The sequence below is a fragment of the Oncorhynchus masou genome, chromosome 13, assembly GCF_036934945.1.
Source record: "Oncorhynchus masou masou isolate Uvic2021 chromosome 13, UVic_Omas_1.1, whole genome shotgun sequence".
Classification (NCBI taxonomy): domain Eukaryota; kingdom Metazoa; phylum Chordata; class Actinopteri; order Salmoniformes; family Salmonidae; genus Oncorhynchus; species Oncorhynchus masou.
This window is the reverse complement of record NC_088224.1, coordinates 26,235,197-26,249,944: the sequence shown is the minus strand read 5'-3', so window position 1 is coordinate 26,249,944 and position 14,748 is coordinate 26,235,197. Positions and strand designations below refer to the sequence as shown.

Below are 14,748 nucleotides of genomic sequence, written 5' to 3'. Positions count from 1 at the left end.
GTGCAAGACTTGACATCAGAAGAGTTACAGGGTGTGTTAAGTGGTGGTGTCACATCCTTTCAGGCTGTTGGCCTGAAGATGTAAATAGTAGATGTAAATATTGCAGTAAATATTGCAGTAGGGTAGTTTTATTTATTATTATTTCATTTTTATTAAAAAATGTTTTGTCAGAGTTGTGGTAGATTGTATTTTATTTATTTTTTCAAACTAAGTATGAGGGAGTTGTACTCCAGTCTAGTAGGTGGCGGTAATGCAACATTTGTTGAATGCCAACTGCCATTTAAACCTCATCTAAGAAAAAGACAGTTACGTCTTCACCCGAAATGCACTGCGCGTGTCAGTTTGTTTGATAGATAAACAAGAACTGCATAAGCTTAAACAATTACAACGAAAAACTTCAATCGTATTCTGGTAAGATGGACAATAGTAATTTACCGTTATGAATAGTATGCAGTTAAGTATGTGTCATTTAATTCCAGTGCAAATCAAACAGCACTGGCCTGCTGCTAATATCGTTAGCCTGTTGCTGTCATTTTCGCTATCTAGCTAACTTTAGCCAGCTTGTGTTATGATAGTTTATTTACTAACGAGCTCATTTACAAACCAGCTAGCTAGTTTACAAACCAGTCGACAACCATGGTTCTTGATAACCGAATGAGGAAACTCAATTGAGCTTAATTGGCTAACGTTATTTAGCAATCACCCAAATCCAGACAGCTGATGTCCTGAAAGGGCTGCAGAATCTGGATTCCTACAAATCAGACAATCTCGACCCTCTCTTCCTAAAATTATCCGCCGCCATTGTCGCAACCCCTATTACTAGTCTGTTCAACATGTCTTTCGTATCGTTTGAGATTCCTAAAGATTGGAAAGCGGCCGCGGTCATCGCCCTCTTCAAAGGCAGAGACACTCTAGACCCAAACTGTTACAGACCTATATCTATCCTGCCCTGCCCTTTTAAAGTATTCAAAAACCAATTGAGCAAACAGATCATCGACCATCTCGAATCCCACCATACCTTATCCGCTATGCATTCCGGTTCCCGAGCTGGTCGAATCACATTTTATTTGTCACATACACATGGTTAGCAGATGTTACTGCGAGTGTAGCGAAATGCTTGTGCTTCTAGTTCCGACTATGCAGTAATATCTAACAAGTAATCTAACCTAACAATTTCACAAGTGTAAAGGAATAAGAATATGTTCATAAAAATATATGAATGAGCGATACATATGAAATGAGTAATGTAGGGAATGTAAACATTATATAAAGTGGCATTGTTTAAAGTGGCTAGTGATACATTTATTACATCCATTTTTTTATTTTATTAAAGTGGCTGGAGATTAGTTAGTATGTTGGCAGCACCCACTCAATGTTAGTGATGGCTGTTTAACAGTTTGATGGCCTTGAGATAGAAGCTGTTTTTCAGTCTCTCGGACCCTGCTTTGATGCACCTGTACTGACCTCGCCTTCTGGATGATAGCGGGGTGAACAGGCAGTGGCTTGGGTGGTTGTTGTCTTTGATTATCTTTTTGGCCTTCCTGTGACATCGGGTGCTGTAGGTGCCCTGGAGGGTAGGTAGTATGCCTCTGGTGATGCGTTGTGCAGACCTCACTACCCTCTGGAGAGCCTTAGGGTTGTGGGCGGAGCAGTTGCCGTACCAGGCGGTGATACAGCCCGACAGGATGCTCTTGATTGTGCATCTGTAAAAGTTTGTGTTTTTGATGACAAGCCAAATTTCTTCAGCTTCCTGAGGTTGAGGAGGCGCTACTGCACCTTCTTCACCACGCTGTCTGTGTGGGTGAACCATTTCAGTTTGTCCGTGATGTGTACGCCGAGGAACTTAAAACTTTCCACCTTCTCCACTACTGTCCCGTTGATGTGGATAGGGGGCTAATCCCTCTGCTGTTTCCTGAAGTCCACTAGCATCTCCTTTGTTTTGTTGATATTGAGTGTGAGGTTATTTTCCTGACACCACACTCCGAGGGCCCTCACCTCCTCCCTGTAGGCCATCTCATCGTTGTTGGTATTCAAGCCTACCACTGTAGTGTCGTCTGCAAACTTGATGATTGAGTTGGAGGCGTGCATGGCCACCAAGTCATGGGTGAACAGGGAGTACAGGAGAGGATTGAGAACGCACCCTTGTGGGGCCCCAGTGTTGCGGATCAGCAGGATGGAGATGTTGTTACCTACCCTCACCACCTGGGGGCAGGAAGTCCAGGACCCAGTTGCACAGGGCGAGGTTAAGACCCAGGGTCTCGAGATTAATGACGAGTTTGGAGGGTACTATGGTGTTAAATACTGAGCTGTAGTCGATGAACAGCATTCATACATAGGTATTCCTCTTGTCCAGATGGGTTAAGGCAGTGTGTAGTGTGATTGCGTCGTCTGTGGACCTATTGGGGCGGTAAGCAAATTGGAGTGGGTAGGGTGTCAGGTAGAGTGGAGGTGATATGGTCCTTGACAAGTCTCTCAAAGCACTTCATGATGACGGAAGTGAGTGCTACGGGGCGATAGTCATTTAGCTCAGTTACCTTCACTTTCTTGGGAACAGGAACAATGGTGGTCCTCTTGAAGCAGGTGGGAACAGCAGACTGGGATAAGGATTGATTGAATATGTCCGTAAACACACCAGCCGGCTGGTCTGCACATGATCTGAGGACATGGCTGGGGATGCCATCTGGGCCGGCAGCCTTGCGAGGGTTAACACGTTTTAAATGTTTTACTCACGTTGGCTGCAGTGAAGGAGAGTCCGCAGGTTTTGGTAGCGGGCCGTGGCACTGTATTGTCCTCAAAGCAAGCAACCAGTAAGAAAATGTAGGGGATGATGGCCCTCACTTATTAAACAAAAAATGTATTAACATTTGTGGGATTTACAGTGCATTGTGAAAGTATTCATCCTTCTTGGTGTTTTTCCTGTTTTGTTGCATTACATCCTGCAATTTAAATGGATTTTTATTTGGATTTCATGTAATGGACATACACAAATTAGTGAAGTGAAATGAAAAAAAGTACTTGTTTAAAACAGAAAAGTGGTGCGTGCATATGTATTCACCCCCTTTGATATGAAACCCCTAAATAAGATCTGGTACAACCAATTACCTTCAGAAGTCACATGATTAGTTAAATAAAGTCCACCTGCGTGCAATCTGTCACATCATCTGTCACATGATCTCAGTGTATATATATACACCTTTTCTGAAAGGCCCCAGAGTCTGCAACACCACTAAGCAAGGAGCACCACCAAGCAAGCGGCACCATGAAGACCAAGGAGCTCTCCAAACAGGTCAGGGACAAAGTTGTGGAGAAGTACAGATCAGGGTTGGGTTATAAAAAAATATCCAAAACTTTGAACAACCCACAGAACACCATTTAAATCCATTATTAAAAAATTGAAAGAATATGGCACCACAACAAACTTGCCAAGAGAGGGCCGCCCACCAAAACTCACGGCGGCCCAGGCAAGTAGGGAATTAATCAGAGGCGCAACAAAGAGACGTTTGGCAAAAGGCAAGTGGGAGACTCCCCCCAAAATATGGAAGAATGTACTCTGGTCAGATGAGACTAAAATTGAGCTGTTTGGGCATCAAGAAAAATGCTGTGTCTGGCGCAAACCCAACACCTCTCATCACCCTGAGAACACCATAACTATCTTTTTCATCGGCAGGGACTGGGAAGCTGGTCAGAATTGAAGGACTGATGGATGGTGAAAAATACAGGGAAATGCTTGAGGGAAACCTGGTTTTGTCTTTCAGAGATTTTAGACTGGGACGGAGGTTCACCTTCCAGCAGGACAATGACCCTAAACATACTGCTAAAGCAATACTCGAGTGCTTTAAGGGGAAACGTTTAAATGTCTTGGAATGGCCGAGTCAAAGCCCAGACCTCAATCCAATTGAGAATCTGTGGTATGACTTAAATATTGCGGAACCCACCCAACTTGAAGGAGCTTGAGCAGTTTTGCTTTGAATGGGCAAAAATCCCAGTGGCTAGATGTGCCAAGCTTGTAGAGACATACAGCTGCAAGTCTCTTGGGGTAATTTAGCGTCTTTAAAGTGGTAGGCATGCTATGTAAATCAAATGATACAAACTCCCACAAAAATCTATTTTAATTCCAGGTTGTAGGGCAACAAAATAGGAAAAATGCCAGGGGTTGAATACTTCTGCAAGCTGCTGTAGTTCTCCCATCAAGGTACTCTTGAAAACAGAAGTCTAAATGTCATTATTTAAACTGCCTTGATTGTCTTAGCATTCCAATGTAAATATATTTTTTAAACATGTCAAATGCCGACCAGTAACCTTTGACCCCCTCCTCCTCCAGGTGTGACCATGGGGAAGGCCTTCTCCCTCCTGTCCATGCAGGCATGCTACGATGACTCCCTGACCACCACTCAGGACGATGATGGGAAGAGAGAGGACGTGTCCCAGTTCCCCTACGTAGAGTTCACAGGCCGGGACAGCGTCACATGTCCCAGCTGCCAGGGCACTGGGAGGATACCTAGAGGTGAGCACCACACGCATACTTATTTAGAGTTCACTGGCAGGGACAGCGTCACATGTCCCAGCTACCAGGGCACTGGGAGGATACCTAGAGGTGAGTGAGTTTACATTAGTATGTATGTTGTGAAGTCAATAGCAGTGACGCTATTACTGTGTAACTCCGGTAGGGCAACATCTGAAAAATAGCGCACTTGGTAGTGTTAACCGGTGCTCGACCAGTCGGCGAAAGCCAACATCACCCACGACAGAGTACGGTTGATTATCAAGGGAAATTGATTCCATTATCTTGGCTTTAATGGATTTCGCCTTTTGAGTTGTCTCGCCGAATTTTTTTTTTTTACTCTTTCATGACTGCTCGACCAATATATCGTGCATCCCTAAAAAACATGTAAAAAAATTATAAAATAGTTTCTTCAAAGTAGCCACCCGTTGCCTTGATGACAGCTTTACACCCTCTTGCAATTCTCTCAACCAGCTTCATGAGGAATGCTTTTCTGACAGTCTTGAAGGAGTTCCCACATATGCTGAGCACTTGTTGGCTGCTTTTGAGGTTGGGTGATTGTGGAGACCAAAGGACATTTCCACCGGTCTAATGTCCATTGCTCATGTTTCTTGGCCCAAGCAAGTCTCTTATTCTTATTGGTGACCTTTAGTAGTGTTTTTTTGAGGCAATTCGACAGTCTCATCGGAACAGTTGATGTTGAGATGTATCCGTTACTTGAACTCTGAAGCATTTATTTGGGCTTCGATTTCTCAGAGGCTGGTAACTCTAATGAACTTATCCTCTGCAGCAGAGGTAACTCGGGGTCTTCCTTTCCTGTGGTGGTCCACATGAGAGCCAGTTTCAATAGTGCTTGATGGTTTTTGCAACTGTACTTTCAAAGTTCTTGAAATTTTCCGTATTGACTGACCTTCATATCTTAAAGTAATCATGGACTGTCATGTCTCTTTGCTTAGTTGAGCTCTTTTTGACAAAATATTGACTTCTTGACTCATTTGGTAAAAGACCATCTGCTGAATACCACCCCTACCGTGTCACACAATGCATTAAGAAGGAAATTAATTACACAATTTAAATTTTTAAGAAGGCACACCTGTTAATTGAAATGCATTCCAGGTTGACTACCTCATGCAGCTGGTTGAGAGAATGCCAAGAGTGTGCAAAGCTGTTATCAAGGCAAAGTGTGGCTACTTTGAAGAATCTGAACTATAAATATATTTTGATTTGGAGAACAATTTTTTTGGTTACTACATGATTCCATATTTGTTATTTCATAGTTTTGTTGTCTTCATTATTATTCTACAATGTAGAAAATAGTAGAAAATAAAAACCCTTGAATGAGTAGGGTTGTCAACTTTTGACTGGTCAGTATATCTTATGGTGAACCTGGCAATTGAAAAGCACTAATTAGCATTAAGCTGTTCATTCAGCAAGATGTGAGTCGTGTTCACTCCGGTAGCCTTCACTCTGCCTGTAAAACACCATACAGCGCATTTGTTAACCATTACCCAAATTACATTTGTCACCTAACTAATAAAGCTTATGTTTTGACATTGAGAAAACAATTGTAAAATGGCTTAAGTGCTGAAGGTGCTACGCAGATACACAAATATTAGATCAGGGATAGGCTCTCGTTGCCTTGAGTTGCGGATCTCTGTGTGCACAGTTATGACTTGGAGATCAATGATAGGCTGCTAATTTCAGTCACAAGATTTAGAGCTATTTTTGGATGGGGGACATACAATTGCGAGTAAAAAAACAAACATTTGTGAACCGGATTTGAATCGGTTTGGGCTCCCGCGAATCGATGCACTCATATCTTAAACAGTTGAACCAGGGACTGATGCCTGTTGGTCAATCGTTACATTCCTAGAATTGCTGTAATGTTGGAGTTATGTCAGATGATTAGTTTAAATATTTCCTTGCATTACACAGGCCAAGAGAACCAGCTGGTGGCATTGATTCCATACAGTGACCAGAGACTCAGGCCCAGGAGAACGTAAGTGGAATGTTGGGTTGGTAGCTATAGGCTAAACTTCACAATAATGTTTTCCCATGTGACTGCAACTTTGCAAGTAACTATTCCTTTCTTGCAATATTCTTTGTATCCTGCTACTTCTGACCCTGCCTTTGGCTCTCTCTTTCACAGAAAGCTGTATGTGATGGCCTCAGTGGCTGTGTGTCTGCTGCTGTCCAGCCTGGCTGTCTTCTTCCTATTCCCTCGTACCATAGACGTCTCTTACGGGGGCGTCAAGTCTGTCTTCGTCACCTACGATGAGGATAAGAGGATTGTCTACCTCAATGTGACGGTGAGCCTCTCTCCTATGTTCTAACCACACCATGATGATTTGTATCAAGTAGGACAGTTACAGGAGGAGACTGTTTATCCTTATCAACCGGTTCTTTGCTCCAAAGGTTGCTGGTGTTGGGTCACAAATATAATGGGATTCTAGGTATCCTGCCATCCCCGGCGATTGAGCCCTTGAGCAAGGCACTTAACTCCTAAACTGCACCAGGGTTGCCGCACTGGCTAACTCTGGTTTCCTGTGTGTTTGTGTGAAAAGATGAATTTCTGTGATCATAAAATTACAAAATATTCTTCTTCATTCCAGAACACTCTGAATATCACCAATAACAACTACTACAGTGTAGAGGTGTCTAACATCACAGCCCAGGTCCAGTTCTTCAACACAGTAATCGGGAAGTCCCGCATCAATAACAGCACCGCTATCAGTCCTCTGGGCTTGCAGCAGGTACACAACTCTAATAACACGGTAACAACTCTGCAATAACCAGGGGGGGGGGGGGTACAGTGTCCAGGCAAAATATATAGCTGGGATACATGAGCTGACCACAACAATTGTAAACAAAATGTCAAGACAATTGTAGACTATTACACCACTTTGTATCATTACTGCAGGTCAGTGGCATGAAAACAGGTGACATAGCCTATGCCGCAAAATGTGATGTGGTTTGTCGATAACACTGACATTTTGCCAAGGCAGAGATCTGTGGCCATCGCCGAGACACGCGCAGGCAGCAGTGGACACATACATTTTGGCCTAAATGTCATTACATTGTAACAGATGACTCTTTCCATTCACCACTGTTTGGAGGCTGGTAATATGTTGCCAGTGGATGAATGTGGGTGGGTAGCTAGTATATGAGCCCTTTGAAGTGATTGTTTGACAATCGGATAAAAACATGACTGGTTGTATTTATGCTACAGTAATAGTTAAAGTTAAGTGACATCTTTACGACGAGGCACACGGAGATCCTAATAAGGTTTCTATATGTAATTCTATGATTAGGCCCTTACAATTCTACTTTCACCACTGGGAATAACACGAACTGCACTGTAGTAGTGTGGTTATTACACAGCGATCATTATTGGACGTGCAGCAGAAACTCCAGTTTCACTAAATTCAAGATCCAACAACCCCTAGCTGGGGTTTTTTGTACTAGATTCAGACACCTCTTCGCTGTCCTGCATCCCTTGTCACAGTGAGGATTTCAGGTCAATTTCCTTTTTTTTGTTCTGAGAGCACTCTTTCTCCATGTCACCTTTTTGATCATAACCCTGTGTGTTGTTGTTCCCAGGTTGACTACATGGTTCCCGCCATTATAGCAGACGAGATGAGCTACATGTAGTAAGTACAGTACTAGTATTATGAGAACACAGGGAGCCTAATGGTCGAGATGTTTAAAATAAATCCTATGGGAGTACAGATTGCAGTGTGGAGTCCTCTTTCAGTTCTTGCTTAACCTCGTCCCCAGGCTCATATGTTACTGCATATAGAGCCTGGAAACCACGGGACACTAAAGTGTGACTTGAAAGGGGCACATGCTAAAGGCTGGAGAGGGACAGAGAGCCTGTCACAGCTGGATTAAATCTGCAGTGAATAGCCATGTTGGATCTCACCGACCCATATGTCTTTTTGGAAGCCCAATTGATTCTGATCTTCGGCATATAACGTTTATGTGAAGACGTATTTTTAGATCAAGGGTATTTAACCAGGGGTCCATGAGAATTTTTTTAATTATTTTTGTATGGATGTATCGCTAGCAACCAATTTTAATTTATTATTACATACCTACAATAGAAAGGATAATATCTTATGTCAACTTTATTTCGTAAACTTCATATATTGAGCCAGTTACACTCCATGGAATATCTGACATACAGTTGAAGTCGGAAGTTTACATACACTTAGGTTGGAGTCATTAAAACTCGTTTTTTAACCACTCCACAAATTTCTTGTTAACAAACTATAGTTTTGGCAAGTCGGTTAGGACATCTACTTTGTGCATGACAAGTAATTTTTCTAACAATTGTTTACAGACAGATTATTTCACTTATAATTCACTGTATCACAAATATATTTTTACATACACTAAGTTGACTGTGCCTTTAAACAGCTTGGACATTTCCAGAAAAGGATATCATGGCTATAGAAGCTTCTGATAGTCCAAAAAATAAAAAAAATCACGTTTATTTAACCAGGTAGGCTAGTTGAGAATAAGTTCTCATTTACAACTGCGACCTGGCCAAGATAAAGCAAAGCAGTGTGACACAAACAACTACAGAGTTACACATGGAATAAACAAACATGCAGTCAATAATACAAGAAAATGTCCATATACAGTGTGTGCAAATAAGGGAGGTAAGTCAATAAATAGGCCATAGTGGCAAAATAATTACAATATAGCAATTAAAGACTGGAGTGATAGATGTGCAGAAGATGAGTGTGCAAGTAGAGATACAGGGGTGCAAATACAGTATAGGGGATGAGATAGTTGGATGGGCTTTTACAGATGGACTATGTGCAGTGATCTGTGAGCTGCTCTGACAGCTGGTGCTTAAAGGTAGTGAGGGAGGTATGAGTCCCCAGCTTCAGTGATTTTTGCATTTAGTTCCAGTCATTGGCAGCTGAGAACTGGAAGGAAAGGCGGCCAAAGGAGAAATTGGCTTTGGTGGTGACCAATGAGATATACCTGCTACGGGTGGGTGCTGCTATGGTGACCAGTGAGCTGAGATAAGGCGGAGCTTTACCTAGCAAAGACTTATAGATGACCTGACCAGGTGGGTTTGATGACGAATATGAAGCTAGGGCCAGCCAACAAGAGCATACAGGTTGCAGTGGTGGGTAGTATATGGGACTTTGGTGACAAAACGGATGGCACTGTGATGGACTGCATACAATTTGCTGAGTAGAGTGTTGGAGGCTATTTTGTAAATTACATCGCCGAAGTCGAGGATCGGTAGAATAGTCAGTTTTATTAGGGTATGTTTAGCAGCATGAGTGAAGGATGCTTTGTTGTGAAATAGGAAGCCTATTCAAGATATCCTTTAAGTCAATTGGAGGTGTACCTGTGGATGTATTTCAAGGTCTACCTTCAAACCCAGTGCCTCTTTGCTTGACATCATTGGAAAATCAAAAGATATCAGCCAAGACCTCAGAAAAAAATTGTAGACCTCCACAAGTCTGGTTCATTCTTGGGAGCAATTTCCAAATGCTTGAAGGTACCACGTTCATCTGTACAAACAATAGTACGCAAGTACAAACACCATGGAACTACGCAGGCGTCATACTGCTCAGGAAGGAGACGCATTCTGTCTCCTAGAGATGAAGGTACTTTGGTGCAACAAGTGCAAATCAATCCCAGAACAACAGCAAAGGACCTCCTGAAGATGCTGGAGGAAACAGATAATAAAGTATCTATATCCACAGTAAAATGACTTCTATATCGACATAACCTGAAAGGCCGCTCAGCAAGGAAGAAGCCAAAACCGTCATTAAAAAGCCAGACTACGTTTTGCAACTGCACATGTGGACAAATATCTTTTTTAATTTAGAAATATCTTCTGGTCTGATGAAACAAAAATATAACTTTTTGGCCGTAATGACCATTGTTGTGTTTGGAGGGAAAAGGGAGAGGTTTGCAAGCCGAAGAGCACCATCTCAATCGTGAAGCACTGGGGTGGCAGTATCCTGCACTTCACAAAATAAATAGCATCATGAGGAGGAAAATTATGTAGATATATTGAAGCAACATCTCAAGATATCAGTCAGGAAGTTAAAGCTTGGTCGCAAATGGGTCTTCTAAATGGACAATGACCCCAAGAATAATTCCAAAGTTGTGGCTTAAGGACAACAAAGTCAAGGTGTTGGAGTGGCCATCACAAAGCCCTGAACTGAAAGTGCATGCGAGCAAGGATGCCTACAAGTCAGTTACACCAGCTCTGTCAGGAGGAATGGACCAAAATTCAGCCAATTTATTGTTGAAAGCTACCCAAAACCTTTGCCCCAAGTTAAACAGTTTATAGACAACGCCACCAAATACTAATTGAGTGTATGTAAACTTCTGACCCACTGGAAATATGATGAAAGATGAAATAAATAATTCTCTCTCCTATTATTCTGACATTTCACATTCTTAAAACAATGTGGTTATCTAAACTGACCTAAAACAGGGAATTTTTACTAGGAATAAATGTCAGGAATTGTGAAACTGAGTTTAAATGTATTTGGCTAAGGTGTATGTAAACTTCCGACTTCAACTGTAGGCTTTAAAAAAAGCACCTGTGAAAAGTGCTGCCGGTAAGCTTTCTTGACTTGGACATTTTTATGTAACCTTTTATTTTAAACAGCAGCTCTTAGAGAACATGTGTTTGCAGTTTCTTTTCTACATAATAGAGTTTATACTTCCATTTATTATGTGGGCAATTCAAAATCCATTTTTGGGGTCACCATTTTTCCTGCGAAGGGGTCCCTGCGCAAGAAAAGGTTGAAGACCCCTGTCTTAAATTCATACTTTCCGATTTCCCAAACTTCATTTCTTGTTTAGCCTTTCACTTGCACTGCTCCTGCTTTGAAATCCACAACGTATAGGGGTGGTTCAAGGGGTATGCTGATGGACTGAAAGGTCAGTAATAGGCTCCTTTCAAGTCCCTTTCTGAAACTCTGTGAAAGCAGACTGTTTGACAGAGAAAGAGCCAGCTGGTGGACAAGATGATTATTATTTATTTTTTTCTTAACACGTGAAACCGCCAATCTGACTGAAGCTTCTGTTCTTCTTTTTCCCAGTGATTACTGCACCCTACAGACCATAAAGGTGCACAACATTGTGGTTATGATGCAGTAAGTACTCTGTCTGCACATCTCTCTTTAAATATTCATACAGGACCACAGAAGCCTGGTTCCCATTCTCCCATGTAATACTTGTTAATGTACTTGTAATACTTGTCAATAATATATTGAATAATCCTGTTTCCAGGGTGACTGTGACCACAGTGTACTTTGGCCACATGGAGCAGGTTACTCAGGAGATGTACCAGTATGTAGACTGTGGAGGTAACACCACCACTGTGAGGGGGGAGCAGCACAAGGTGTCTAATGCCCCAATACCCCCATACTTGCCCCCCTACCTGACCTGAGCCCAGTCCTGGTGAGGGTCCTTGGATGCTAGTCTTAGATCAGGGATCTAGGAAACCTGCCAAATCTGGAGAGGAGCTGTGTGTGTGTAGGCTATTGTTCCAGCCCTTCTCTAACACAGCTGATCAGCAGGATATAGAATGTTTATCCCTGCTCTAACGTGTCCACCCAGTAGCTCTCAGGGATGGGGGTTAGCCACCCCAGCCGAAGATGGTACACTGTTTCTCCTTCCTCTTCACCATCTATCTACTGATAAAGACCCCACTGTCATGCATTTCTGTGTTGGCTTACCATTTTGTTGGGAGTATCTGCCAAATGTGCAGTTGAGGGGAAAAATACTTGTTTAAAATGTATTAACACTACCACAATGTTTCAGTATCAAACCATTATGCACTTTATTAATGCAGTTCAAATTCAACCTGTCACTGTGACAATGTAACATTTCACGATGCCACTCCGACTCCTCCAAACCACTTTGAACTGTAAATGTATATGAAGTAACAACCCTTTCCTGTCTATGGATGAGGATAACCTCTGAAAGAGTTCTCTCAGTAATCTGATCTCAAATCATTATGATTGTCAGAGAAGTTGAGCCAACAGATCTGGGACCAGTCTTCTATTCTCAAAGTTTAAACCTGTTTTAACACAAGTGTGTGTGTTCTCAAGACATTAATCTAGTCCATTTTAAATCTGCTGGTAAATCACAATCCCCTATATAGCACTACTCGGGCTCTGTCCAAAGGTAGTGCGCTATATAGGGCCCTCAAACTCAACTCTGGACCTCGAAGCCAGTTCCATTGTGGGTTTTCATTGTTCCCCTCTAGTCATGGACTGATTTAGACCTGGGACAACAGGTGGGGTGCAATTATCAGGTAGAACAGAGAACCAGCAGGCTCTGGACCTCGTCGGGTTAGAGTTGAATTCCCCTGATATAGGAAATAAGGTGCCATTTGAGATGAAGCCAGAATGTGGCGTTTCCAGAATTGCTCAGCTTATAATGACCAGGTTCTCCTTTAGCGGGCTCTGTACAATCTGTGAATTTGGACCAGTTTACTGAGATCCGTTGTGTGTGTGTGTGTGTGTGTGTGTGTGTGATCCGTTAACGTGAATTGAAAGGCTTCTATCCCTGAAATTTAGTAGATTTTAAGATATTAAGTTCCTTCCACCACTCTGTTCCCAATTGGTAAAATATTGATTGATAGTGATTCCTTATCAGTAATTTACTCCTCTGTTTGTGCCCACGAGGGAGTTGCGTAATGTTTTGCGATCCGTACCTACTGCTGATTTGTATTTGACCAACTGAATGTTTACATTCCATCTGATCCATTTTCGTGATATACATAGAGGATTTATTAATAACCTGCAAGGAACTGCGTTTTGATAATTTACTTCCCCGCCTATCAAACTCAGTTGAGTTTGTAGAACTGCCTAGATTTAATGAAAACAACCTGTTTTAATACAACTTTTGTAATATGATTCCTACCTACGTTGTAGAGAACCTTTTTTGAAATATGAACTCAAATGAATTTAAACTACCCTCTTTCATAGATATAAATATACCTTGAATTTCTTAATGAATAATCAAACTATGTAATTATCAGTTTCCTAGGTTATCGTAGAGCACATTTACTTTTTGTTCCTAATCATACACCTTAATCGTGTATGGAAGAGTGGTTCAGCTTTTGATGGAATGTTAGGATCGAGTGAAGACTTGAAATACTATTGGTACATCAAGAAGAAGAGTGGTTTTAATGATCTGATGAGGTTGTTCTTTCTGAATGTCTACTTCTGTGGGGTAGATACATTTTATTCTGATTAACAACTATTTGACAAGATATAAATATAAGCTGTTTTTAAAGAGTATAAATTCAGTTTTATTTGTTATTTGCGTTTCATCACATATAAAATGTTGTCCTACCTAGGTATGTTGTCATGCTTTCAGGAAGAAATGTAATAGCATGAATAAAGTTGGCACCACATTTGTCTGTTATCTTGTATTTTCTTCAGTCTTTGTTCATACTTTTTATATTTCCAAACCACAGAGGAACTGGTAAGAAATTGAACACTCACATGCTTTAGCACATGAATCAGTGTGACATCACAATTCACTCACAATGAGTTCATGAACCAGAATTGGAATCATACTGGTAATTCTGATTTGATGGATGTTAGCAAAACGGTTGTCTCCTGAGCAAACCTGAACTCGCATAGTGTTGCCATGGGGACAGTGGACAGCCGGTGGGAACAGTTTTTACATCGTAAACCCCATATTTGACACACACCTGTGCATAAATAGCCCCTTTCGGTGGTATTTGGCACATTATTTAATTTCCTTAGGTGGCTGAAGGTATGTTGGCATCCATGCACTTTCAGGCCAATTTGGAAGGGGAGCTTTCTTTTGCCTTACTGCAAAATAATGGTAAGTTGATATCACTGATGACATGTTGATTACACAATGTATAACTTGTTTATTTTTGCATGTTGTATATGCAGTACCAGCAGTTTCATTACTTGTGAACAATGCTGCCCCTAACGGGGTATACCAGGTGTACCATGCAGCACCATCGGCATCCTGGCATGGTCTTCCTGTGTCCCCCACCTCACCAGCTGGCCTTGACCACTTCAGAGATACAAGGGGGCACATTTCCAGTGGTGTAAAGTACTTACAAGTATTTTTACTTAAGTACTACTTAAGAAGTTTTGGGGGGTATCTGTACTGTACTATTTGTTTTTGACAACTTTAACTTTTACTCCACTACATTCCTGTAGAAAATAATGTACTTTTACATTTTCCCTGACACTCAAAAGTCC

General features: G+C 41.7%; 1 protein-coding gene across 1 annotated transcript; it reads left to right on the top strand.

Annotated features, from left to right (window-relative positions):
• The first annotated feature begins 311 nt into the window (after positions 1 to 311).
• On the top strand, positions 312 to 13,916 carry LOC135552017 (transmembrane protein 106B-like). Its single transcript, XM_064983362.1, has 8 exons — positions 312 to 411; positions 4,322 to 4,504; positions 6,437 to 6,500; positions 6,651 to 6,810; positions 7,114 to 7,254; positions 8,102 to 8,151; positions 11,590 to 11,643; positions 11,780 to 13,916. The coding sequence occupies exons 2-8, from the start codon at positions 4,330 to 4,332 to the stop codon at positions 11,937 to 11,939; spliced, it is 804 nt and encodes a 267-aa protein (XP_064839434.1). The 5' UTR covers positions 312 to 411; positions 4,322 to 4,329; the 3' UTR covers positions 11,940 to 13,916.
• The last annotated feature ends 832 nt before the right edge of the window (positions 13,917 to 14,748 follow it).

What these genes read in the sequence shown, in the direction of transcription:
- LOC135552017 (XM_064983362.1), top strand. Translation starts at nt 4,330, where the DNA reads ATGGGGAAGGCCTTCTCCCTCCTGTCCATGCAGGCATGCTACGATGAC. An exon ending in CACTGGGAGGATACCTAGAG is followed by an intron (nt 4,505 to 6,436) that starts GTGAGCACCACA and finishes TGCATTACACAG; the next exon opens with GCCAAGAGAACCAGCTGGTG. An exon ending in AGACTCAGGCCCAGGAGAAC is followed by an intron (nt 6,501 to 6,650) that starts GTAAGTGGAATG and finishes TCTCTTTCACAG; the next exon opens with AAAGCTGTATGTGATGGCCT.